The sequence below is a fragment of the Zea mays genome, chromosome 5 (assembly GCF_902167145.1).
Source record: "Zea mays cultivar B73 chromosome 5, Zm-B73-REFERENCE-NAM-5.0, whole genome shotgun sequence".
In the NCBI taxonomy this organism is placed as follows: Eukaryota; Viridiplantae; Streptophyta; class Magnoliopsida; order Poales; family Poaceae; genus Zea; species Zea mays.
In genome coordinates, this window is record NC_050100.1 from 15,719,634 (window position 1) to 15,747,516 (window position 27,883).

Below are 27,883 nucleotides of genomic sequence, written 5' to 3' on the forward strand. Positions count from 1 at the left end.
GGCCTCGCCTTGGCAGAGCCCGACCCTCCCTCGGGGGCTAAAAAGGGGGAAACCCTCTGCGTCAAGATCGGGCATACTCCTCCGTGTCAAAAAATTTCAATCAAAAAAGGGGCCTCTTGCGCCCTCCCGGCTACGTTCTCCCGGCTATGTCAGAAGCAGGGTCTCGAGGAGCGAACGCGGGTACATGTAAATGGCAAGGCCGACTGAGCCGAGGAGCTCCTGTGCCTCCGGGTTAGGGATACCTCACTCATCACCTGCCACGAAGAATGGCCCGACTCGAGAAGCCACCCTATTATTGACAAGCCAGGACGAACATGCAGATGGAAAGAAAGGAGAGTACGACTCCATGCAAGAAAGACAAAGTGTTCAGGCCTCAACGGCCGCGGTGAGACGCACATCCAACAAGAAACTGTTCAAACAAGAATTAGGCGCCGCCTTGGGAAGGAGCCGCGCCCTCAGCTCCATCCCCGCCGTCGATGGGGTCCATCTCGGCCTCCGGTAACGTCGCAGGGGGAAGGATCTCCGCCTCAAAGGTGGTCGCCAGCACCGCGCTCGGACCCGCGGCGACCGCGTCGAGCCGTTGGACCTCCGCTAGGGCAGCATCGTCTTCGTCAGGAAGACAGTACCCCTCACTAACCCGCTCCAGGTCCACAACGTAGTGGGAAGCAAGCACGGCGAAGGCCCGCCTGACGCCGTGGTGTAACGCTTCGCGGACTCTGCCGCACGCGTGATCACCCAAGGCTCGAAGGCGGCTCTGAGGGGAGCTTCCTGAAGGGACGTCGCCGGAGCCGAGGACACGATAAAAGTCTGAGACGGCCTCGGACATAGCCGCAAGGTCCGCACCCCTCTGCTCGGCAGCTCCGGCAAGCGCCTCAGCAAGCGCCTTGGCGGACTCGTCAAGGGCGGACTCAAGCTCTGCAAGCAACCAGGAGAAATACCTCAAGCACAAGCAAAGGAAACGGACAAGAAAGAGAACCAGGGAGGAGCAAGACGTACCTCCGGCTCGGGCACGATGCTCCGAGGCCGCGACCTGGGCCGCGGCTAAGTCAGCCGCAAGGGTCTCGGCACGGCTTTCGGCCTCGGCAGCCCGGCCCTGAGATCGGTCCCGTTCCTCGACGACCTGGGCGAGCTCCGATCGCTGCCGTTGCGCCTCCGCACGCGCTGCAGCCGCCTCGGCTCTCAGGTCGGCGCAGAGCAGCTGGAGGTCCGCCACCTTGGCATCCTGCTGGGAAAGGCGCGCGGTAGCCCCGGCGAGCGAGGACCTCAGGGATCGCAGCGAGCCCCAGACATCAACCTCGCGGCGGATGAACGACGACTTGGCGGCGCTCCGGTCCGACAGATCCTGGGGAAAGGAAACAGGGTGTCACGACGGGTGTCTCGCCCACAGAAGGAAAAAAGGGTATGCCCGAAACCGCTACTTGGAGGATTTTGGGGACGTCTCTGCAGAAAACCTCCAGCGATGACCGGAGCGACCCCACCGTAGCCTCTGCGCACTCGCGGAGCTCACCCCAGGACTGGTCCTCCTGCTCATCATCGAGAACGAAGACGGGGTCCGAGGCCCCGCGGGTCTAGAATCGGAGCAACGGGCGCCGGGCCTCGGGGCTCCGCCGCACAGCGATGAGGCTGCCGCCCGGCTGGACGGATTGCGCGTCCACGCCCACCTCTTCTGAAGTCTTGGGCGCCGACGCATCAGCCATCCCGACGCTGGCGGCAACTGGACGCCCTTCGACAGGGACGGTGGCAACCTCGGCGGTGGCAGGCGCCGGCATGACCGGCACGACAGGCGAACTCAGGGCCGCGTGGGCGTCAGCCGCCTCCTCAACCACGATAGCCGCCTCGGCTGAAGAGCCGGCCTCGGGAGCCCGCTCCTCAGAGATTGGCGACGCCCGAGCCCCCAGTGGTGAAGTACCCCGCGAAAGGGTCGGTGGAATGGTGCTGGCCACACAATTCGGCGCCGTCTTGAGGGCCTTCCGAGGTGCCAGGTCGGTCTGGCCATGACTTCGCTTGCTGGATACAAAAAAAAGAGGAGAGGAGGAAAGAAAAGATCACGACCGAGACATATGAATGGGAAGCCAAGACGAAGACATTCCGAGATACTCACCCACTTCGGGCCATGATCCACCGCGCCTGGGGGGAGCCTTCTTGGATCTCGGCTCCCGAAACAGCCGCCGAGGTCCGCTCCGCCGGCACCTTCGGCACCACCCTTGCTTGGGGCGCCCGGGAAGCGAATTCCCCGGGCACGGCCGCGACGACTTGAGGGTCACCCCCATGCGCCGCCGCCACGAGCGGCGGCCCCTGGGGAACAGACGCCTTGGCCTGGACCACCGGAGCTGCCTCAGCTCCCCCGGTTGAGGGGTCAGGTGACCTCTCGGTTCGCCCCCGTGCCTCGGGTCGGGAGCCCGACGCGCCGACTTCGGGGGCTGACGGAGTCGGCCCGCTCGGGGGCTGGCTCGACGGCTCCTGGCCACACCCCAAGCTGGGGCTGAGGCCGAGACGGGCGGCCATGTCGTCCTCTTCATCATCATCATCGTTATCATCGTCGTCGGGCGTCTCCGGCGACGGCTCCCTCGGGAGTCCGTCCCTCTCCTGCTGGCGACGGCGCTTCTCCAAGGCGTCCCGAGCCCGCCTCCGCTCGCGGGCCCGGGCCTTCTCCGCGTCCTTCTTTTTCTTCTTCTCCTCCGCGGCGACCCGCCTCGCTGCACGGTCCACCGCGTCCTCCGGGACCCGTGGCTGGGAGGGTTTGTGCCACCCCACATCCTAAAAGGAGGGGAGAAAGGAACCCGGTCATAAGGACCCGGGGCGACCCGATATACGAAGAAGGAAGGAGCGAACACTCACCAAAGTCACACACCCCTGGTCGGGGCGCATCCGAAGCTGGGAGTATGCGTGGGGGTCCGGCTCCCCCATCGCAGCCGACACCCGCCATTGGAGGGCGTTGAAGGGTAGAGGATCAGGGGGACATTCGTGAGCCCTCCCAGTCAGCCTCCGGGGTCATCTCCCAGAGCGGCAGCCGCCGCTCCGCCAATGGAAGCACCCTCCGACGGTGGATAGCGGCGATCACTCCCGCAGCGGTAAGTCCCCCCTCCCGCAACTCCTTCAGGGCTTGGAGAAGGGGTTCGAGATTTTTCTGCCTCTCGTGCGGGGTCCCGTGGCGCCAGGCGTCGGTGGCAGCCGTGACCACTCGCTGGGAAAACGGTGGGAGCAACTCACCGTCATTCCGGAGGTAGAACCACCGGCGCTGCCACCCCTTGTTCGAAGGCGCAAGAGTGGCCGGAATGTACTGCAGCGCCCGCGACTGCCTCAACAAGAGAATGCAGCCGCCGGTCCGCACCGCGGCACGGATCCTCCTCTCCCCCGTCGACAAGGCGAAAGGCTCGGCGAGGAAGAGATGAGTCCACAAATCCCAATGAGGAGCGATCCCCAAGTATCCTTCGCATACCGCTACGAAGATAGCGGCCTGCGAGATGGAGTTGGGGGAGAGGTTGTGCAACTCCACCCCGTAGTGGAATAGGATGGCCCGCATAAAGCGGCCCGTCGGCACACCAAATCCCCGCTCATGGAAGGAGACGAAGCTCACGACATACCCCGGCGATGGGGACGGAGCGGCTCCGCCCACGGGAGGAATCCACTCTGGCCGCTGCTTGTCGGTGAGGGGGCGGAGCAAACCTTCGCCGACCAGCTCCTCCAGATCACTCGCCGTCACCGTGGAGAAGGGCCACGGATCGCGCGGGGGGATTATGGTCACTCGATCCGCCATCACCAAAATGGAGAAGATGGCGGTGCGGGGGACAGGGAGAGCGGTTTCTCTCTTCCCCGACTAAAGTTTCCCGGGTTGCGAAAACCTAAAGGGAAAAGAAGGGAGCAGAGCGAAGAACCGTCACCGGACCCCCTCTCAAGTATATGAAGGCCAGGGCGAAGCCGTTTCCAGCACACCGCCTGGACCGGACGCGGGATTCGAAAAGCGCGAAGCGGTACAGCCGTTCCTCAAACGGCTCGCGCACGCGTAACAGCCACCCCGCCAACCACTCGCCCTGTCGCATTAACTCCGCGGCGGGACACGCGGCGCCTCTGGCGGGAGAAGCGCGCGACGCTTCACCTTCGCCGTAATAACCGCGTCAAAAAGAGGTACGCCACGTCGTTCGATTTCGTTTCCTTTTCCTTTTTCCTCTTTCTCTATCTCTTGCAACAGGGACCGGGAAAGGGGGATACCCCGAAAAGGATCCTTTTCCGCGAAGGAACCGGGCTCCGAGCCCCCCCTACTGATCAGGGGTTCGAAGACTGGCCCTCCGAAGGGTTCAACAGTCGCCTCAGATCGCGTGGGCCCGACACCCACTACTGGTCAGGGGTTCGAAGGCCAGCCCCCCGAAGGGCTCCATGGCCGCCTCAGGCTACTCGGGCTCCGCGCCCATTACTGATCAGGGGTTCGAAGGCTGGCCCCCGAAGGGTTCACAGTCGCCTCAGACACCGAGCGAGGGATGACCAGGGGTACGTTCGATACATAACCGAGGCTCGGGCTGCGCTCCCGAGGTACCCTAGGACATTTCCGAGACCAGCGGGAACGATCTTGTAACGGAATCCCATCGGAGGGAGGCATCGAGCCCTCGGACCCCGTCGCCAGGGGACCGGGTCCGGCAAATCACCCGCAGGTACTTTTGGGCGTGCCTCTGGGCCCCTAGCCGACCCCCAACGAACGGGGCACGGACGCCCACTCGGATTACCCGCTTGCAGCTCACCGGAGACACCATGTTCGGTGCCCATCGAGGGTAACATGGCGCACTCCCCCCCTCCTCCTTGCGGAAAGGCGACGTAGGGGCGTATGTAAAAAGTTGAGTCTGTCCCTGATCGTCCTCTCGCCCTGTGCAGAGGCTCGGGGGCTGCTCTCGCAAAAACCGGCTCCGGCCAAACCGTTGACAGCGTCAACATACCAGCCCGAGAGCTTGGGCCCCGACCGTGCACCCGGGCTACGGCCAGTTCGCATGAGGGAACGACCAGACCAGCCGAAGCATTACGCAAGGTATTAAGACCTCGAAGGAGTGTAACCACTCCTCCGAGGCCTCGGGGGCTACACCCGGCGGGTGCGCTCGCGCGCACCCACCGGAACAAAATGCAACCGAGAATGGCTGGTCCCCTTGCAAAAAAGTGCGACGAAAGCCTCCAAGCGAGTGCTAACACTCCCTTCGAGGCTCGGGGGCTACTGTCGGGGACCATAATTAGGGGTACCCTCAAGACGCCTAATTCTCAGCTGGTAACCCCCATCAGCATAAAGCTGCAAAGGCCTGATGGGTACGATTAAGTCAGGGATCAGTCCACACGAGTGACTCGATCACGCTTCATCCGAGCCTAGCCTCGGCCAAGGGCAGCCGACCTCGAGAGACTTCCGTCTCGCCCGAGGCCCCCCTTTTTACGGCGGACACATCACCGGCTCGCCCGAGGCCTTGGCTTCGCTCAGAAGCAACCCTGACTAAATCGCCACACCGACTGACCGAGTTGCAGGAGCATTTAACGCAAAGAGTGAGTCAGACAGACAGTCAGGCCTTGCCAAAGGCGCCACGACGAACTCCGCTCCGCCCGACCCCAGGGCTCGGACTCGGGCTAAGACCCGGAAGACGGCGAACTCCGCTCCGCCCGATCCCAGGGCTCGGACTCGGGCTAAGACCCGGAAGACGGCGAACTCCGCTCCGCCCGACCCCAGGGCTCGGACTCGGGCTAAGACCCGGAAGACGGCGAACTCCGCTCCGCCCGACCCCAGGGCTCGGACTCGGGCTAAGACCCGGAAGACGGCGAACTCCGCTCCGCCCGACCCCAGGGCTCGGACTCGGGCTAAGACCCGGAAGACGACGAAACTCCGCCTCGCCCGACCCCAGGGCTCGGACTCCGCCCTGGCCTCGGCCAAACGACCTCCGCCTCGCCCGACCCCAGGGCTCGGACTCGGCCTCGGCAACAGAAGACAGACTCAACCTCGGCTTCGGAGGAGCCCCCACGTCACCCCGCCTAGGGCACAGACCGGCCACGTCAACAGGAAGCGTCATCATCGTCCTACCCCGAATCGACTCGGGTCACGGAGAACAAGACCGGCGTCCCATCCGACCAGCTCCGCCGGATGGGCAATGATGGCGCTCCACAAGCTCTGTGACGACGGCGGCCCCCAGCTCTCTTACGGAAGCAGGGCGACGTCAGCAAGGACTCGACCGCTCCAACAGCTGTCCCTCCGCCAGGCTCCGTCGCACCTCCGACAGCCACGACATCACGCCAGCAAGGTGCCAAGACCTCTCCGGCTGCCACATTGGCATGTACCTAGGGCGCTAGCTCTCTCTCCGCTAGACACGTAGCACTCTGCTACACCCCCCATTGTACACCTGGATCCTCTCCTTACGACTATAAAAGGGAGGACCAGGGCCTTCTTAGAGAAGGTTGGCCGCGCGGGACCGAGGACGGGACAGGCTCTCTCTTGGGGCCGCTCGCTTCCCTCACCCGCGTGGACGCTTGTAACCCCCCTACTGCAAGCGCACCCGACCTGGGCGCGGGACGAACACGAAGGCCGCGGGACTTCCACCTCTCTCACGCTCGACTCCGGCCACCTCGCCTCTCCCCCCTTCGCGCTCGCCCACACGCTCGACCCATCTGGGCTGGGGCACGCAGCACACTCACTCGTCGGCTTTGGGACCCCCCTGTCTCGAAACGCCGACAAGCAATATTCCGCCCATAAGGAAAAATCTTCATCTCACGAGCTAAGCGAGACGTAAACATGTCCTCGTCGGCCGCCCGGGGGATCAGAACATTCCTCGGCCAGCGACCCCCGGTAACCTCCAGCATTCTCGCTGAAGATTCCCGGAGCTCGGGCGAAGACATCATTCCCCCGAGGGCCGCACAAGTTCCCATTAAATCCACAGCAAAGCGATCGGAGACCCCCAACCCCTCAACTGCAGTACCTAGTTTTCTCTTTTTAATGACCGTCACAGCTCCCCGTGATGGACCCTCCTCAACCGCGGTCGCTGCCTTCTTTCCTCGGCGATCGATAGTAGTAACAGCGTCGTCTCCTGGGTAACCGCCATATGGCAGACGGTTCAACTCGAAGACACGGTTCAGATGAACATTGGAACCGCGAATATCCCAACTCCGCAAAGCTTGCGTCCTCGGCACATACCGCCCCACAATCCTCACTGCCCCATCCTCTACTTCACGCACAAACGCGGCTGGGTTCCGGCTGCGCAAATCCAAAGTGAAGGCAGGACTTTGCACCAACTGCCCACCCAAGGTAGGTATCTGGCGAGGGCATACTTCGCCAAGCACCTAGTCGTGCGCCAAGGGCCATACTCCATAACCGATGAACTCCTCAACCAGATCACGCCCGCTACTCATGCGGGCAGCATACCGGAGGGCCCCTTCGTCCTCATCGTCCTCCGCCACCTCAAATGGTGGGAATGCCATGTAACAGTGGGAGCACATGACGGCCGCAGGGAGCCCTGGGAGGTCTTCGACTTCCCCTCCCGAGACATAAAACCAATAGTCCCACCAGTTGCCCCACTTGTTCCAAGCGCAGGGGACTATTTCCACGACTTCCACCAAGGTCTTTCCGGTTCTCGGTGTGAAGGTGCACGATCCAAATTGTGCAATCTCATCTCTAATTTTCCTCTTTTGCCAGTGCAGACAATAGTTTTTGGCAAAGACCTCCACGAACGACTGATTGTCGTACGAAGTCACCGCCCACACATACTTCGCCAAGGCAACCACGACGTTTGGTGTCAACTGGTGGACCTGGACGTCGAACCTTTGCAGGACCTCCGCCACGAAACGATGTGCCGATAGGCGAAGGCTGGCGATAAAGAATGCCTCGAACACAACTAATTCGCCCTCAGGCTCAGGAATCTCCTCAGCGCCCGGGACGCGCCCAACACCGTCACTAAAGTACCTCAGCTGCTGCATCTCCTGCACGCGAACCGAGGAAATCCTCGAGGTGCCGAACTCCACCGTATGGCCCGGCTGCAATTCCATCGCCGCCAAATCGCTCTGGGTGTCCTCGAGCGACGGATCGGTCGATGACGTGCTCGCAGCAGACAAGGAAGAAGACATTACTACGTACCGTCGGCGGCGGCGCGCGGTCTGCTTGACGTGGGCCAGATCTCTGAAGCAGAAGAACAAGGAGGGCAGGTGAGCGGGCGGGCGGTTTGAAAAAAGTTAGGGTTTTCCAGCGCACGCAAGGGTAAGAAACAGCCCCGGCCACGCCGACTTTTATAGAAAGGGCACGGCGCTTCGGGAAACACGCAGTCCAACAGTGCCACGTCCATCAGCAGTCACCTAAAAAACCCCGCGGGACCACTTCGAGCGAGGGCAGCGTCTCCACCATCTACCGATGTCTTTGGCACCAGATGACTTAGTCGAACTGGTCCCTTGTAGGGTAAATGTTGGAGCGAAGGCGGAGACGCTACCCTTAGCTCGATGCCTTCGTCGATTTGCTACAACATCGAAGACCGCCCCTGAACGAGCCGAGGGCGCCCGCCGGATGAAGACCGACGCGGTCGGCCTTCGTCCCCTCCATTGCAAGACGAAGGCAGGGCTCCGTCGAAGTCTGCCAATCCCACATTCTCATCGCGTCTGGAGGCCCATGTAGGATTCGGCCCACGTAACGGGCCCCATACGGATAAGCATGTTACGGGCCTCATCTGTAATAGTCTTTTCTGTAATGACGGTCTGTAATCTCCCCTTATATGAATATTTTGATGATAGTCCGGGTATCCGAGGGCATAAACGTCCTTGCCAGGAGATGGTGGGCACTTGGGTGCCTATAAATACCCCGTAAAGTGCCCTCGAGTGGCCAGATTAATAGAGCAATCACTATTCTTCGTTGCACCTTGCAAATTTTCTTTCCACTCTTCCGTTGGATCTACTTGCACAGAAAAGTGAGTACGAACAGTGAGAGGCTGTAAAATACATTTTTTTTTGCATCTAGATGCAAAGAATTTTTTTCCCGAATCTGGGAGCTCAGTCGGAAGAAACACATGCATAAAGGCGGCCGCCCCGCGTGTATGAGGTACAAATGGGCGTCCCGTCTCCAACTCGGCCCAGCGATTCGAGAACAGAAGGGCCTGCGTAAACGCTCTGGAAGTTGGGGCCCAGCCCAGAATTTAATTCTGCGCACTTGTTCTCTTCTCCTACTTCCAAAATATAGAGCGCGTTGGCGCTCGGGGTGAATTTTTTTTTTAAATGAAACTGAAGAGCTTCGCCGCAAGATATCGTAGACGAGACTGCTAATCAAAGGAAGCAAACATAGCAAAGTGTTGGTATGCACTCGAGACTGTTGTCTTCCTGGGTGGATTGTGCGCTGGTTAGGGAACCGATCGATATAATTCTGACACAGCTTCTTGCATTTGCGTATAGGAGTGAAAGAACTGGTTTGTTCGTGTCTCCATGTTCAATGCATCTGAGCCTAAAATGTTGGTGGGCCTTTTTGTTTTGAAGCTAGCAGCTGCAATTCCAAGTGAATTTGGTTTATGATTTTTTTTTGAACTCGAATTCTTCATCTGCGAGTTTTGCCTCATTTCATCCTCCTTTTATTACCAGATTAAACAGCGTGTTCTGAATGATGGCCTCCCTGTATCTTGATACTACCGAGTAGTTCCCTTCTCCAGATAGCGTCCAGACAGAGTAGAGTATTGACTGGCCGCTCATCCCATGCTGGTTGGACACTAGCTATAGAAAATCAGGTTGTTTTTATCCACCATGATTCAAAGTGGCCGGAAACAATGGTAGAAATCAAGACAAAATTACAGCACATGGTTACTGGGACCAACACGATACTTGTAAGGCTGATCTTACGTAGAGTTCATAGATTAATTAATTTTACTAAAACAATTCGTGAGAGACTGCACGTGCGGATGCAGTGGTCTGTCTAGCTAGAGGGTAACGGAGTCGGATAACGTGAGTGGTGATGGAACTGCATGGGCATGGAAAAAAATTCTGCACGGCCGTGCCGCACAGAGGCTGCGCTGCGGCATCGGTCCCGATTAATGACGCGTGGCAGAGAACTGCATCGTATGACCAAGGACAACAGCGCTCGTAAGCAGCTCCATTACGGCTCAGCTCTATTTTTTTTTTGCGCTCGGCTCGGTTTAGTATTTGCGTAACGCATCGTCTTCTATCTGGTCGAAACAAACCTACAGTCGTCATCTCCCAGACACCACGCCGCCGCCATCGATCTCAGCCACCACGTCGTCGCCATCGATCCCAGCCACCACGACGTCGTCGTCGCTCCGGCCACCGCATTTCAAACTTCAGTGTTGGTTATGATCAATCTTCAACCATGGCGATTCCAGTGATGCAAGGTGGGAATGCTAATGCCACAATGCCATGCTTTAATATGTACATGAGCTCTTCTGTCATGGATGCTGGTGGTATACAAGGAGGATACACAAGTCTATTACTTGGAGTTGATCAAGATGCTGCATCAGCTGTTAGAAAATTACATTTTGATGGAGTGCCAAATAATGAAAATATATGACTGTACTCTTGGATTTTATTTTGTATAAGAAATCAAACTCTCTGAATTTCATATGGGAATGCAAGTTTCATGTTACTCTGGCTTATTTTCATAATTGTAATATGGTGGAACCATTTTAACTGCAAGCTGGTGTATTTTGTTTAATTTTGTTTATTCTGCAAGCTGCTGCAAGTGCAAGTGCAAGGCCAAGAGTGTGTCCTCTGCTTCTGCACACGATGAACCGAGCCGAATACAAAGACAGGTGGAGCCGAGTGCAAAAACAAACAGAGCCGAGCCGTCAGGAAGCCTGCTTAGGAGCGTTGTTGTCTTTAGCCATACGATGCACTTTCATATATGCCACGCGTCATCAATCGAGACAGATGCCGCAGCGCAGCCGCTGTGCGGCACCGCCGTGCAGAATTTTTTTTCCATGGGCATGGGCTGGTATCGATTTGCGATGTGATCGACTGCCCTTTAATTAATACAAAAAAAATACTGCAGGGAACTCTCTACAGTCATTGCTTCAAAAAAAAAAAGTGATCGACTGCACGCAAGGCACTCCATCCAAACTCATAGCAAGGTGGTTGATTAATTCCCGAACCAATCGACGCCAAAGCAGCAACCCAACCGACTTTAGATTGCAAAGCCAATGGTTGCAGGCAGATATATATATCTGCAAGGCCGGCCTATTGCAAGAACATCACATAGCATCGCACGGCACCCATGTAGCGTAGGCATGCATGCATGGCAGGCACACCAGGCAGTCCACAACAGAACGGTGGTCTACGTCTACGGTCTACCTGCTGGCCATGCACGCCAGGCCCATGAGCTGCTCGAAGCGGCGGGCGTCGCAGGGGATCCGCAGCACGCCGGGCTGCCCGTACCCGTACTGCCGCTCGGCCATCTCCAGCAGCCCCACCATGCGAGGCTCGTTGAGCAGCGCCACCGGCACAAGGACAGTCTCGTCCTCGTCGCCGCCGTCGCCGTCATCGCCACCGACGAGCCGCATGGGCACATACCCTCTCGGCTTCGCGCCGCCGCGGACCGGCGAGGATCCCGCCTGCTTGCTCGCTGCCGCCGCCGCCGCCACCGCCGCCTGCTTTCTCCACAGCACCTTCGCCATATATACGGTGCGCGCGCGCCTCGTCCTGCGGTTGAAGTCACCGTGCAGTTACGACGTCGTCGTACGTACCAGCAATGGCACTGGCGCGCGGCGGCAACCGTGCAGCTGGCTAGTTGGGTGGTGGGCACGCCACACCGTTTATATAGAGAGACAGAGGGGAAGGAAAGGTGACGGGATTGTCAAGGGTGATCTGCAGATGGTAGCTGCTGGCTGCGAAAAGAAAAGAAAAGGTCGCATTGGATTTGGCGTGCAGGTCTTTTCGCGGCCGGCTCGCTCGTGCGAAAGGTTTGCACGAGACCACGCTGACGGCTTTCGGTCGACCGAGACCGATAGCCATAGGCCCATAGCCTGACGACGAACTGCCGTTTCTACACCTCAGCTGTCTAGCTATTATTACAGTCAGCAACTGTTCCTCTCCGTGGGCCGCGGACGGAGAAAACAAGCTAACGAAGTATTATTAAGACGTACCTATAGTAGTCGGTAACTTGTAAAGATGCACCGTTAGTAGCGCTCGGCTCAGATGATGCGCCACCGGTTCTTCACGCGCCAAGTGTTCGGAGGCTTTGCGATTCTTCTAGCTAGCCGCTGGGTCAATGATGCGGACAGAGTGCATCGGGTACACGGTCAATCCGGTCACAATCTCCCAATTTCCTCCTCCCTGCTTTTGGTAGACCAATGGCAGGTCCATGTACTGTTTCGTTGATTGGATATGAAGCTGGAATTGGATGAGATGGGAAAAGGGACTCCTTCTGAGCAACATGTTAACCTTGACCACCATGTGCGCTAGAAAAATAGATCCTATTTTTTTATAAAAAAACACACATCGGGACAACAATTTGACACTCTCTTCGTTCAAAACTATAAGATGTTTTATATTTTTAAGATGGTTTTTCTATGTATCTAGATACTGTACGTATTCCTTGTTAGAATCTATACTGTCTAGGATCGATTCCTAAGTCCCTAGAATACCAATCCGTAACTGAAAGTAAAATCTTGATGACGTGTAGATCTGATCTACTGATCTACTGAGAGGAACGGAGAAACACACCTTTGTTGCTGTTGCTATCTTTATATCGTCGTCCTGCAGAGAAGCAGCAGGCATCGGGATCCGAGCCGCTGTAGGTTGTCGCGTTTCCAAACACTCCGACGCCTAGGCGATGGGGGCCTCTGGGGACTAGGGTTTTGGGGCGAGGTACTAGCGTTAGTCTTTCCTGCGACCCCTTAGTCCTATATATAGCGTCGTGTGTCTGGGGGCTCCAACCGAGGTTAGCGTGGGCCCTCCCGATCAAGGGCCCGATTAAAGGAACGATAGTTGGGTTAAGTCCAATCCAGTCTCTATTGACCGGCTGTAGAGGACACACCCAACAATCTCCCCTTTGTTCTCTACATTCCTTGTACTCAACTTTTCTGGATTCCATCTGATAGTCGCCTAGAGGGGGGGGTGAATAGGGCGAAACTGAAATTTACAAATATAAACACAACTACAAGCCGGGGTTAGCGTTAGTAATAATGAATGAGTCCGCAAGAGAGGGCGCAAAACAAATCCCAAGCGAATAAGCAAATGAGACACGGAGATTTGTTTTACCGAGGTTCGGTTCTTGCAAACCTACTCCCCGTTGAGGAGGCCACAAAGGCCGGGTCTCTTTCAACCCTTCCCTCTCTCAAACGGTCCCACGGACCGAGTGAGCTTCTCTTCTCTAATCAAAGCCGGGAACAAAACTTCCCCGCAAGGGCCACCACACAATTGGTGCCTCTTGCCTTGATTACAATGGAGTTGTGATCTCAAGAACAAGTGAGAAAGAAAAGAAGCAATCCAAGCGCAAGAGCTCAATTGAACATGGCAAATCTCTCTCTCTAGTCACTAGGGTTTTGTGTGGAATTGGAGAGGATTTGATCTCTTTGAATGTGTCTAGAATTGAATGCCTAGCTCTTGTAAGTGGTTGAGAAGTGGAAAACTTGGATGGCAATGAATGTGGGGTGGTTGGGGTATTTATAGCCCCAACCACCAAAAGTGACCGTTGACTGGAGGCGTCTGCTCGATGGCGCACCGGACAGTCCGGTGCCCCTGCCACGTCATCATTGCCGTTGGATTCTAGCCGTTGGAGCTTCTGACTTGTGGGCCCGCCTGGGTGTCCGGTGCACACCGGACATGCACTGTTTGATGTCCGGTGCACCGGTATGGGCAGCCCTGACGTCTGCGCGCGCTGCGCGCGCATTTAATGCTGCGCAGGGAGCCGTTGGCGCCGCAGAGAGCCGTTGCTCCGCTGGCACACCGGACAGTTCGGTGCACACCGGACAGTCCGGTGAATTATAGCGGAGCGGCTGTCGTGAAAACCCGAGGATGACGAGTTCCGGAGGTCGCGGTTCGTTGGCGCACCGGACATGTCCGGTGCACACCGGACAGTCCGGTGAATTATAGCGCGCCGGCTTCCGAGAATTCCCGAAGGCGAAGAGTTTGAGTCTGAGTCCCCTGGTGCACCGGACAGGTACTGTTTACTGTCCGGTGGCACACCGGACAGTCCGGTGCGCCAGACCAGGGGTGCCCTCGGTTGCCCCTTTGCTCCTTTATTGAATCCAAAACTTGGTCTTTTTATTGGCTGAGTGTGAACCTTTTTTCACCTGTATAACTTATACACTAGAGCAAACTAGTCAGTCCAATATTTGTGTTGGGCAATTCAACCACCAAAATTATTTAGGAACTAGGTGTAAGCCTAATTCCCTTTCAATCTCCCCCTTTTTGGTGATTGATGCCAACACAAACCAAAGCAAATATAGAAGTGCATAATTGAACTAGTTTACATAATGTAAGTGCAAAGGTTACTTGGAATTGAGCCAATATAACTACTTACAAGATATGCAAGGAATGTTTCTTTCTTATATAACATTTTGGACCACGTTTGCACCACATGTTTTGTTTTTGCAAATTCTTTTTGTAAATCCATTTCAAAGATCTTTTGCAAATAGTCAAAGGTACATGAATAAGAGTTTGCAAAGCATTTTCAAGATTTGAAATTGTCTCCCCCTATTTCAAATGCTTTTCCTTTGACTAAACAAAACTCCCCCTAAAAGAGATCCACCTCTTAGTGTTCAAGAGGGTTTTGATATACCATTTTTGAAATACTACTTTCTCCCCCTTTTGAACACAATAGGATACCAAATGATAAAGACTTTTGGAAAGCACTAAGTTTTTGAATTTGGTGGTGGTGGTGCGGTCCTTTTGCTTTGGGCTCATTTCTCCCCCTTTTTGGCATGAATCGCCAAAAACGGAATCATTAGAGCCCTCAAAGTAATTTCTTCCCCTTTGGTCAAAAAGTAAATGAGTTAAGATTATACCAAAGATGAAGTCCGGTCCTTTTGCTTTTGAGCATTTACTCTCTCCCCCAAGGATGAAATCCTTTTCTTTGATGCTCATTTCTCCCCAAGGAATAGAGAGTTGCTCGGAGTGATGGCGAAGCATGAGTTACGGAGTGGAAGCCTTTGTCTTCGCCGAAGACTCCAATTTCCTTTCAATATACCTATGACTTGGTTTGAAATAGACTTGAAAACACATTAGTCATAGCATATAGAAGAGATATGATCAAAGGTATTCAAATGAGCTATGTGTGCAAGCTTAGCAAAAGAAATTTCTAGAATCAAGAATATTGAGCTCATGCCTAAGTCTGGTAAAAGATTGTTCATCAAGTGGCTTGGTAAAGATATCGGCTAATTGATCTTTAGTATTAATGTAAGAAATCTCGATATCCCCCTTTTGTTGGTGATCCCTAAGAAAATGATACCGAATGGCTATGTGCTTAGTGCGGCTATGCTCGACGGGATTGTCGGCCATTTTGATTGCACTCTCATTATCACATAGCAAAGGGACTTTGGTTAATTTGTAACCGTAGTCCCGCAGGGTTTGCCTCATCCAAAGCAATTGCGCGCAACAATGTCCTGCGGCAATGTACTCGGCTTCGGCGGTGGAAAGAGCGACCGAATTTTGCTTCTTTGAAGCCCAAGACACCAAGGATCTTCCCAAGAACTGGCAAGTCCCTGATGTGCTCTTCCTATTGATTTTGCACCCCGCCCAATCGGCATCCGAATAACCAAGTAAATCAAATGTGGATCCCCGAGGGTACCAAAGCCCAAACTTAGGGGTATAAGCCAAATATCTCAAGATTCGTTTTACGGCCGTAAGGTGGGATTCCTTAGGGTCGGATTGGAATCTTGCACACATGCAAACGGAAAGCATAATGTCCGGTCGAGATGCACATAAATAAAGCAATGAACCAATCATCGACCGGTATACCTTTTGATCCACGGACTTACCTCCCGTGTCGAGGTCGAGATGCCCATTAGTTCCCATGGGTGTCTTGATGGGTTTGGCATCCTTCATCCCAAACTTAGCAAGAATGTCTTGAGTGTACTTCGTTTGGCTAATGAAGGTGCCCTCTTGGAGTTGCTTGACTTGGAATCCTAGAAAATACTTCAACTCCCCCATCATCGACATCTCGAATTTCTGTGTCATGATCCTACTAAACTCTTCACATGTAGACTCGTTAGTAGACCCAAATATAATATCATCAACATAAATTCGGCATACAAACAAGTCATTTTCAAGAGTTTTAGTAAAGAGTGTAGGATCGGCCTTGCCGACTTTGAAGCCATTAGCAATAAGGAAATCTCTAAGGCATTCATACCATGCTCTTGGGGCTTGCTTGAGCCCATAAAGCGCCTTAGAGAGCCTATAGACATGATTAGGATACTCACTGTCTTCAAAGCCGGGAGGTTGCTCAACATAGACCTCTTCCTTGATCGGTCCATTGAGGAAGGCACTTTTCACGTCCATTTGATAGAGCTTAAAGCCATGGTAAGTAGCATAGGCCAATAATATGCGAATTGACTCAAGCCTAGCTACGGGTGCATAGGTTTCACCGAAATCCAAACCTTCGACTTGTGAATACCCTTTGGCTACGAGTCGAGCTTTGTTCCTTGTCACCACACCATGCTCATCTTGCTTGTTGCGGAAGACCCATTTGGTTCCTACAACATTTTGGTTAGGACGTGGAACTAAATGCCAGACCTCATTCCTCGTGAAATTGTTGAGCTCCTCTTGCATCGCCACCACCCAATCCGAATCTTGGAGAGCTTCCTCTACCCTGTGTGGCTCAATAGAGGAAACAAACGAGTAATGTTCACAAAAATGTGCAACCCGAGATCGAGTAGTTACCCCCTTATGAATGTCGCCGAGGATGGTGTCGACGGGGTGATCTCGTTGGATTGCTTGGTGGACTCTTGGGTGTGGCGGTCTTGGTTCTTCCTCATCCTCCTTTTCTTGATCATTTGCATCTCCCCCTTGATCATTGCCGTCATCTTGAGGTGGCTCATCTTCTTGATTTTGCCCTTCATCAACTTGAGCCTCATCCTCATTTTGAGTTGGTGGAGATGCTTGCGTGGAGGAGGATGGTTGATCTTGTGTACTTGGAGGCTCTTCGGATTCCTTAGGACACACATCCCCGATGGACATGTTCCTTAGCGCGATGCATGGAGCCTGTTCTTCACCTATCTCATCAAGATCAACTTGCTCTACTTGAGAGCCGTTAGTTTCATCAAACACAACGTCACATGAGACTTCAACTAGTCCAGTGGACTTGTTAAAGACCCTATATGCCCTTGTGTTTGAGTCATAACCAAGTAAAAAGCCTTCTACAGTTTTAGGAGCAAATTTAGATTTTCTACCTCTTTTAATAAGAATAAAGCATTTGCTACCAAAAACTCTAAAATATGAAACGTTGGGCTTTTTACCGGTTAGGAGTTCATATGATGTCTTCTTGAGGATTCGGTGAAGATATAACCGGTTGATGGCGTAGCAGGCGGTGTTGACCGCTTCGGCCCAAAACCGGTCCGGTGTCTTGTACTCATCAAGCATGGTTCTTGCCATGTCCAATAGAGTTCGATTCTTCCTCTCCACTACACCATTTTGTTGTGGCGTGTAGGGAGAGGAGAACTCATGCTTGATGCCCTCCTCCTCAAGGAAGCCTTCAATTTGAGAGTTCTTGAACTCCGTCCCGTTGTCGCTTCTTATTTTCTTGATCCTTAAGCCGAACTCATTTTGAGCTCGTCTCAAGAATCCCTTTAAGGTCTCTTGGGTTTGAGATTTTTCCTGTAAAAAGAATACCCAAGTGAAGCGAGAATAATCATCCACAATAACAAGACAATACTTACTCCCGCCGATGCTTATGTAAGCAATCGGGCCGAATAGATCCATGTGGAGTAGCTCAAGCGGCCTGTCGGTCGTCATGATGTTCTTGTGTGGATGATGGACTCCAACTTGCTTCCCCGCCTGACATGCACTACAAATCCTGTCTTTCTCAAAATGAACATTTGTTAATCCTAAAATGTGTTCTCCCTTTAGAAGCTTATGAAGATTCTTCATTCCAACATGGGCTAGTCGGCGGTGCCAGAGCCAACCCATGTTAGTCTTAGCAATTAAGCAAGTGTCGAGTTCAGCTCTATCAAAATCTACCAGGTATAGCTGACCCTCCAACACTCCCTTAAATGCTATTGAATCATCACTTCTTCTAAAGACAGTGACACCTATATCAGTAAAAAGACAGTTGTAGCCCATTTGACATAATTGGGAAACAGAAAGCAAGTTGTAATCTAATGAATCAACAAGAAAAACATTGGAAATGGAATGGTCAGGTGAAATAGCAATTTTACCCAAACCTTTGACCAACCCTTGATTTCCATCCCCGAATGTGATAGCTCGTTGGGGATCTTTGTTTTTCTCATATGAGGAGAACATCCTTTTCTCCCCGGTCATGTGGTTTGTGCACCCGCTATCGAGTATCCAACTTGAGCCCCCGGATGCATAAACCTACAAAACAAATTTAGTTCTTGACTTTAGGTACCCAAACGGTTTTGGGTCCTTTGGCATTAGAAACAAGAACTTTGGGTACCCAAACACAAGTCTTGGAACCCTTGTGTTTGCCCCCAACAAATTTGGCAACTACCTTGCCGGATTTGCTAGTAAGCACATAAGATGCATCAAAAGTTTTAAATGAAATGCTATGTTCATTTGATGCATTAGGAATTTTCTTCTTAGGCAACTTGGCACGGGTTGGTTGCCTAGAACTAGATGTCTCACCCTTATACATGAAAGCATGATTGGGGCCAGAGTGAGACTTCCTAGAGTGAATTCTCCTAATTTTGCTCTCAGGATAGCCGGCAGGGTACAAAATGTAACCCTCGTTATCCTGAGGCATGGGAGCCTTGCCCTTAACAAAGTTAGATAAGTTCTTTGGAGGAGCATTAAGTTTGACATTGTCTTCCCTTTGGAAGCCAATGCCATCCTTAATGCCAGGGCGTCTCCCATTATAAAGCATGCTACGAGCAAATTTAAATTTCTCATTTTCTAGATTGTGCTCGGCAATTTTAGCATCTAATTTTGCTATATGATCATTTTGTTGTTTAATTAAAGCCATATGATCAAGAATAGCATTAACATCAATATCTCTACATCTAGTGCAAATAGAAACATGCTCAAGATTAGATGTAGAGGGTTTGCAAGATTTAAGTTCTACAACCTTAGCATGCAACATTTCATTCTTAGTTCTAAGGTCGGAAATAGTAGCATTGCAAACATTAAAATCTTTAGCCTTAGCAATTAAATTTTCATTCTCTAATCTAAGGCTAGCAAGAGATGCATTCAATTCATCAATCTTAGCAAGCAAGTCAATGTTATCATCTCTAAGATTGGGAATTGAAACATTACAAACATGAGTATCAACCTTAGCACTTAAAATAGCATTTTCATTTCTAAGGTTGTCAATCATCTCACGACAAGTGCTTAGCTCACTAGATAATTTTTCACATTTCTCAATTTCCAGAGCATAAGCCTTTTTAACCTTAACATGTTTTTTGTTTTCTTTAATTAGACAATCCTCTTGGGAATCCAAAAGGTCATCCTTTTCATGAATAGCACTAACCAATTCATTCAATTTTTCCTTTTGAGCTATGTTAAGGTTGGCAAAAAGGGAACGCAAATTATCCTCCTCATCACTAGCATTATCATCACTAGAAGATTCATATTTAGTGGAGGAGTTGGATTTAACCTTCTTCTTTTTGCCGTCCTTTGCCATGAGGCACTTGTGGCCGATGTTGGGGAAGAGGAGTCCCTTGGTGACGGCGATGTTGGCGGCGTCCTCGTCGTCGGAGGAGTCGCTTGAGCTTTCGTCGGAATCCCATTCCCGACAAACATGGGCATCGCCGCCCTTCTTCTTGTAGTACCTTTTCTTCTCCTTTCTTCTCCCCTTCTTGTCGTCGCCTCGGTCACTGTCACTAGATATAGGACATTTAGCAATAAAATGACCGGGCTTACCACACTTGTAGCAAACCTTCTTGGAGCGGGACTTGTAGTCCTTCCCCCTCCTTTGCTTGAGGATTTGGCGGAAGCTCTTGATGACGAGCGCCATTTCCTCATTGTCGAGCTTGGAGGCGTCTATTGGTTGTCTACTTGGTGTAGACTCCTCCTTCTTCTCTTCCGTTGCCTTGAATGCAACGGGTTGGGCTTCGGATGGGTCGCCAAGCTCGTTGATTTTCCTCGAGCCTTCTATCATGCACTCAAAACTTACAAAATGCCCGATAACTTCCTCGGGGTCATTTTAGTATATCTAGGATTACCACGAATCAATTGAACTTGAGTGGGATTAAGAAAAATGAGAGATCTTAAAATAACATTTACCACTTCGTGGTCATCCCACTTCTTGCTCCCGAGGTTGCGTACTTGGTTCACCAAAGTCTTGAGCCGGTTGTACATGTGTTGTGGCTCCTCCCCTTTTTGAAGCCGGAACCGACCGAGCTCCCCCTCGATCGTTTCCCGCTTGGTGATCTTGGTGAGCTCATCTCCCTCGTGCGCAGTTTTGAGCACATCCCAAATCTCCTTGGCGCTTTTCAACCCTTGTACTTTGTTATACTCCTCTTTGCTTAAAGAGGCGAGGAGTATCGTCGTTGCTTGAGAGTTGAAGTGCTCGATTTGGGCCACCTCATCCTCATCATAGTTCTCATCCCCTACCGACGGTACCTGTGCACCTAACTCAACAACATCCCATATACTTTTGTGGAGCGAGATTAGATGAAATCGCATTAAATCGCTCCACCTAGCGTAATCTTCACCATCAAAAGTTGGTGGTTTGCCTAATGGGACGGAAAGTAAAGGTGTATGTTTGGAAATGCGAGGGTAGCGTAGGGGGATCTTACTATACTTCTTGCGCTCTTGGCGCTTAGAAGTCACGGAGGGCGCATCGGAGTTGGAGGTAGAAGTTGATGAAGTGTCGGTCTCGTAGTAGACCACCTTCCTCATCCTCTTGTGCTTGTCGCCTTTCCGATGCGGCTTGTGGGAAGAAGATTTTTCCTTCTTCTCTTTGTGGTGAGAAGAAGATTTCTTCTCCTTCCCTTTGTTGGAGGAGCTCTTCTTCTTCTCCCTCCTTTTGGTGTGGGACTCTTCCGATGAAGTGCTCCCGTAGCTTGTAGTGGGCTTTTCGCCGGTCTCCATCTCCTTCTTGGCGTGATCTCCCGACATCACTTCGAGCGGTTAGGCTCTAATGAAGCACCGGGCTCTGATACCAATTGATAGTCGCCTAGAGGGGGGGGGGTGAATAGGGCGAAACTGAAATTTACAAATATAAACACAACTACAAGCCGGGGTTAGCGTTAGTAATAATGAATGAGTCCGCAAGAGAGGGCGCAAAACAAATCCCAAGCGAATAAGCAAATGAGACACGGCGATTCCAGTGATGCAAGATGGGAATGCTAATGCCATAATGCCATGCTTTAATATGTACATGAGCTCTTCTGTCATGGATGCTGGTGGTATACAAGGAGGATACACAAGTCTATTACTTGGAGTTGATCAAGATGCTGCATCAGCTGTTAGAAAATTACATTTTGATGGAGTGCCAAATAATGAAAATATATGACTGTACTCTTGGATTTTATTTTGTATAAGAAATCAAACTCTCTGAATTTCAGATAGGAATGCATGTTTCATGTTACTCTGGCTTATTTTCATAATTGTAATACGGTGGAACCATTTTAACTGCAAGCTGGTGTATTTTGTTTAATTTTGTTTATTCTGCAAGCTGCTGCAAGTGCAAGTGCAAGGCCAAGAGTGTGTCCTCTGCTTCTGCACACGATGAACCGAGCCGAATACAAAGACAGGTGGAGCCGAGTGCAAAAACAAACAGAGCCGAGCCGTCAGGAAGCCTGCTTAGGAGCGTTGTTGTCTTTAGCCATACGATGCACTTTCATATATGCCACGCGTCATCAATCGAGACAGATGCCGCAGCGCAGCCGCTGTGCGGCACCGCCGTGCAGAATTTTTTTTCCATGGGCATGGGCTGGTATCGATTTGCGATGTGATCGACTGCCCTTTAATTAATACAAAAAAAATACTGCAGGGAACTCTCTACAGTCATTGCTTCAAAAAAAAAAAGTGATCGACTGCACGCAAGGCACTCCATCCAAACTCATAGCAAGGTGGTTGATTAATTCCCGAACCAATCGACGCCAAAGCAGCAACCCAACCGACTTTAGATTGCAAAGCCAATGGTTGCAGGCAGATATATATATCTGCAAGGCCGGCCTATTGCAAGAACATCACATAGCATCGCACGGCACCCATGTAGCGTAGGCATGCATGCATGGCAGGCACACCAGGCAGTCCACAACAGAACGGTGGTCTACGTCTACGGTCTACCTGCTGGCCATGCACGCCAGGCCCATGAGCTGCTCGAAGCGGCGGGCGTCGCAGGGGATCCGCAGCACGCCGGGCTGCCCGTACCCGTACTGCCGCTCGGCCATCTCCAGCAGCCCCACCATGCGAGGCTCGTTGAGCAGCGCCACCGGCACAAGGACAGTCTCGTCCTCGTCGCCGCCGTCGCCGTCATCGCCACCGACGAGCCGCATGGGCACATACCCTCTCGGCTTCGCGCCGCCGCGGACCGGCGAGGATCCCGCCTGCTTGCTCGCTGCCGCCGCCGCCGCCACCGCCGCCTGCTTTCTCCACAGCACCTTCGCCATATATACGGTGCGCGCGCGCCTCGTCCTGCGGTTGAAGTCACCGTGCAGTTACGACGTCGTCGTACGTACCAGCAATGGCACTGGCGCGCGGCGGCAACCGTGCAGCTGGCTAGTTGGGTGGTGGGCACGCCACACCGTTTATATAGAGAGACAGAGGGGAAGGAAAGGTGACGGGATTGTCAAGGGTGATCTGCAGATGGTAGCTGCTGGCTGCGAAAAGAAAAGAAAAGGTCGCATTGGATTTGGCGTGCAGGTCTTTTCGCGGCCGGCTCGCTCGTGCGAAAGGTTTGCACGAGACCACGCTGACGGCTTTCGGTCGACCGAGACCGATAGCCATAGGCCCATAGCCTGACGACGAACTGCCGTTTCTACACCTCAGCTGTCTAGCTATTATTACAGTCAGCAACTGTTCCTCTCCGTGGGCCGCGGACGGAGAAAACAAGCTAACGAAGTATTATTAAGACGTACCTATAGTAGTCGGTAACTTGTAAAGATGCACCGTTAGTAGCGCTCGGCTCAGATGATGCGCCACCGGTTCTTCACGCGCCAAGTGTTCGGAGGCTTTGCGATTCTTCTAGCTAGCCGCTGGGTCAATGATGCGGACAGAGTGCATCGGGTACACGGTCAATCCGGTCACAATCTCCCAATTTCCTCCTCCCTGCTTTTGGTAGACCAATGGCAGGTCCATGTACTGTTTCGTTGATTGGATATGAAGCTGGAATTGGATGAGATGGGAAAAGGGACTCCTTCTGAGCAACATGTTAACCTTGACCACCATGTGCGCTAGAAAAATAGATCCTATTTTTTTATAAAAAAACACACATCGGGACAACAATTTGACACTCTCTTCGTTCAAAACTATAAGATGTTTTATATTTTTAAGATGGTTTTTCTATGTATCTAGATACTGTACGTATTCCTTGTTAGAATCTATACTGTCTAGGATCGATTCCTAAGTCCCTAGAATACCAATCCGTAACTGAAAGTAAAATCTTGATGACGTGTAGATCTGATCTACTGATCTACTGAGAGGAACGGAGAAACACACCTTTGTTGCTGTTGCTATCTTTATATCGTCGTCCTGCAGAGAAGCAGCAGGCATCGGGATCCGAGCCGCTGTAGGTTGTCGCGTTTCCAAACACTCCGACGCCTAGGCGATGGGGGCCTCTGGGGACTAGGGTTTTGGGGCGAGGTACTAGCGTTAGTCTTTCCTGCGACCCCTTAGTCCTATATATAGCGTCGTGTGTCTGGGGGCTCCAACCGAGGTTAGCGTGGGCCCTCCCGATCAAGGGCCCGATTAAAGGAACGATAGTTGGGTTAAGTCCAATCCAGTCTCTATTGACCGGCTGTAGAGGACACACCCAACAATCTCCCCTTTGTTCTCTACATTCCTTGTACTCAACTTTTCTGGATTCCATCTGATAGTCGCCTAGAGGGGGGGGTGAATAGGGCGAAACTGAAATTTACAAATATAAACACAACTACAAGCCGGGGTTAGCGTTAGTAATAATGAATGAGTCCGCAAGAGAGGGCGCAAAACAAATCCCAAGCGAATAAGCAAATGAGACACGGAGATTTGTTTTACCGAGGTTCGGTTCTTGCAAACCTACTCCCCGTTGAGGAGGCCACAAAGGCCGGGTCTCTTTCAACCCTTCCCTCTCTCAAACGGTCCCACGGACCGAGTGAGCTTCTCTTCTCTAATCAAAGCCGGGAACAAAACTTCCCCGCAAGGGCCACCACACAATTGGTGCCTCTTGCCTTGATTACAATGGAGTTGTGATCTCAAGAACAAGTGAGAAAGAAAAGAAGCAATCCAAGCGCAAGAGCTCAATTGAACATGGCAAATCTCTCTCTCTAGTCACTAGGGTTTTGTGTGGAATTGGAGAGGATTTGATCTCTTTGAATGTGTCTAGAATTGAATGCCTAGCTCTTGTAAGTGGTTGAGAAGTGGAAAACTTGGATGGCAATGAATGTGGGGTGGTTGGGGTATTTATAGCCCCAACCACCAAAAGTGACCGTTGGCTGGAGGCGTCTGCTCGATGGCGCACCGGACAGTCCGGTGCCCCTGCCACGTCATCACTGCCGTTGGATTCTAGCCGTTGGAGCTTCTGACTTGTGGGCCCGCCTGGGTGTCCGGTGCACACCGGACATGCACTGTTTGATGTCCGGTGCACCGGTATGGGCAGCCCTGACGTCTGCGCGCGCTGCGCGCGCATTTAATGCTGCGCAGGGAGCCGTTGGCGCCGCAGAGAGCCGTTGCTCCGCTGGCACACCGGACAGTCCGGTGCACACCGGACAGTCCGGTGAATTATAGCGGAGCGGCTGTCGTGAAAACCCGAGGATGACGAGTTCCGGAGGTCGCGGTTCGTTGGCGCACCGGACATGTCCGGTGCACACCGGACAGTCCGGTGAATTATAGCGCGCCGGCTTCCGAGAATTCCCGAAGGCGAAGAGTTTGAGTCTGAGTCCCCTGGTGCACCGGACAGGTACTGTTTACTGTCCGGTGGCACACCGGACAGTCCGGTGCGCCAGACCAGGGGTGCCCTCGGTTGCCCCTTTGCTCCTTTATTGAATCCAAAACTTGGTCTTTTTATTGGCTGAGTGTGAACCTTTTTCCACCTGTATAACTTATACACTAGAGCAAACTAGTCAGTCCAATATTTGTGTTGGGCAATTCAACCACCAAAATTATTTAGGAACTAGGTGTAAGCCTAATTCCCTTTCACCATCCCTCGACAAGTTTACACATAGAGACCAATGCGTGACAATAACCGATTAAGTATCATCGCACTCATTGACTACAACATGCTCTCCTGCTTCAGAACGAAAAAAGAGACTTCATTTGGTTGCAATCTGTAGCCCCTTTGATTCAAGATCATAGGTACTCCCTTAAAACCCATGCCGGCTGCGTGCTTACTAAACACGCTGGGTAGAAGACCTTTTGTGAGCGGATCCGCTAGCATCTGCTATCTTCTGTTATGCTCATCTTTTATGATTTGATCCTGAATCTACTCCTTAACAACATAATACTAAAAGTCAATGAACTTGGCAGCGCCACATGACTTGCTGTTATAGGAGTACGGTACCGCTGGCTCATTATCGCAGTAAATTCTCAGTGGTCGCTCTATGCTATCAACCACTCTTAATCCAGGTACAAATTTCTTTATCTTTATTGCCTGCCCATTTGCCTCATGCATGGTTACAAACTCAGTGTGCATTGTCGACGATGCTCTCGCTGTCTGTTTGCAACTTTTATAAGAAATAACTCCCCCAGATATAGTAAATTTATACCTCGAAATAGGGAACTAGATCTTATATTTGTTAGCATGAGGCCATTTTCGTACCTTAGAGGTACATTAGAGCCTTCTTAACTGCTTAACAGTGTTCTATGCTTGGGTTGATCTGATATCTCCCAAGCATCCCGGTAGTAAATTCTAAGTCAGGGCGAATATATATTTGAGCATACAAAATGCTTCTGATAGTAGAAGCATATGGTACTGACTTTATCTGATCTTTCTGACACTAAATCTGGGGACACTGATGATTCCCAAACTTATCACCCTTGACTTTTGGCGCAGGCGCGGCCTTACACTGATGCATACTGTACTTCTTTAGTACTTTTCTATGTATGACTTCTGTGAGAGTTCTAATACTTCATTATGTCTATCTTTGTGAAATTCTATTTTAAAACATAAGAGGCTTCTCCTATGTCTTTTTATATCGAAGTTCGAGGAACAAAAACTTTCTGTTTCCGCCAGTAGATCTTTATCACTACTAGCTAAACATATGTCATCGACATACAGAACAAGGAAGATATACTTTATTTTCCTTAGATTTCGCATAAATGCAATTGTCTTCCTTGTTATCCTCGAAACTAAACTTTCTGATAGTCTGATCAGACTTGACGTACCACTATCTGGAGGAATGTTTTAATCCATAAATGGACCTCCTTAAGTGACATCTCTTGTTTTTCTTTTACTGCTCACAACAAAGCCCTTTGGTTGTGTCATGAACACGTTTTTCTGTTAACTCTCCATTTAGTGATGTTGTCTTTACATCTATCTGATGGAGCTCTAGATCAAAATGAGCAACTAGTGCCATTATGACTCTGAATGAATCTTTTGTTGAAACATGTGAGAAGGTTTCAAGGTAGTCAATGCCTTCTCACTATGTGAACGCCTTGGCCACATGTTCTTGTATCTTTCTATATTCCCTTTGAAGTCACGCTTGGTCTTCTAGACCCACTAATTTGCGCTTCTCATAGCTATTTCATATGTAGTGGGATCACCTTCTGCATCGATGTCCTCACACATATAAAACTCATCGCTTTCTATGTCTACACTTGTGTAAACTCGATAATCATCAGGAGTCGCAGATCGTATAGACCTTTGAGACCTTCATAAACTTGTTTCTAGTTCTGGTTCGTTCTGGGGCTCCTGCATTGGTGCATCACTTGGCGCAACACTACTACTGTCATGTGGACTCTCCTGTGCAACCGACTCAGAAGAGCCAGAATGTGCAGAAGGTGAAGTGACTTGCTCTGTAGTAGTTGCACTTGGTGATACAATATTTGCAGCAGGGGTTTCACCTCGAGTCGTTACAACCGTTGGTGGAACCACAGCGGGTATCGAGAAGTATGGTTCTTCAACCATCGGAATTGGGACATACGTCCTCTTTTCCTGAAGGTCAACCTCTCTGAGTACCTTACTCCCCTTGATCATGTCATCTTGTAGGAAAATGGCATGTCTGGTTTCAGACAAACTTGGTTTGTCTGCCTGGGCAGTAGAATCTGTAATCCTTCGATCTCTCAGGATAGCCAATAAAATGGTAGCTAGTGGTTCTCTCATCTAGCTTTTTCTGCCCAGGATTAAATATTCTAGCTTCTGCTGGACAACCCCATATGTGGAAGTAGTTGAGCGTGAGCTTTCTGCTAGTTCACAACTCATATGGAGTTTTAGCCACTGATTTGCTAGGAACTTTGTTGAGTATTTGCATAGCGGTTTTTAAAACCTCCATCCATAAACCCAATGGTAAGTTAGAGTAACTAAGCATACTCATTACCATGTCCATTAGTGTTCTTCTTACGCCTTTAGGCAACCACATTCTGTTGCGGTTCACCAGGTGTAAAATACTGAGCTACAATACTGTTTTCACTTAGGAACCTCGCGAAAGGATCCTGGGACCTGTCCATACTCAGTATGGTGCCCACAGTACTCCCCCACACGATT

At 51.6% G+C, this 27,883-nt stretch overlaps 2 protein-coding genes across 2 annotated transcripts; both read right to left on the reverse strand.

Annotated features, from left to right (window-relative positions):
• Positions 1-10,937: 10,937 nt before the first annotated feature.
• Positions 10,938-11,707, reverse strand: LOC100281003 (SAUR16 - auxin-responsive SAUR family member). Its single transcript, NM_001153922.2, has one exon. It carries the CDS (start codon positions 11,595-11,597, stop codon positions 11,271-11,273), a length of 327 nt encoding a protein of 108 aa, NP_001147394.1. The 5' UTR covers positions 11,598-11,707; the 3' UTR covers positions 10,938-11,270.
• Positions 11,708-22,010: 10,303 nt separating this feature from the next.
• Positions 22,011-23,842, reverse strand: LOC109939618 (auxin-responsive protein SAUR72). Its single transcript, XM_020537903.3, has one exon. The coding sequence runs from the start codon at positions 22,653-22,655 to the stop codon at positions 22,329-22,331; it is 327 nt and encodes a 108-aa protein (XP_020393492.1). The 5' UTR covers positions 22,656-23,842; the 3' UTR covers positions 22,011-22,328.
• Between the last annotated feature and the right edge of the window lie 4,041 nt (positions 23,843-27,883).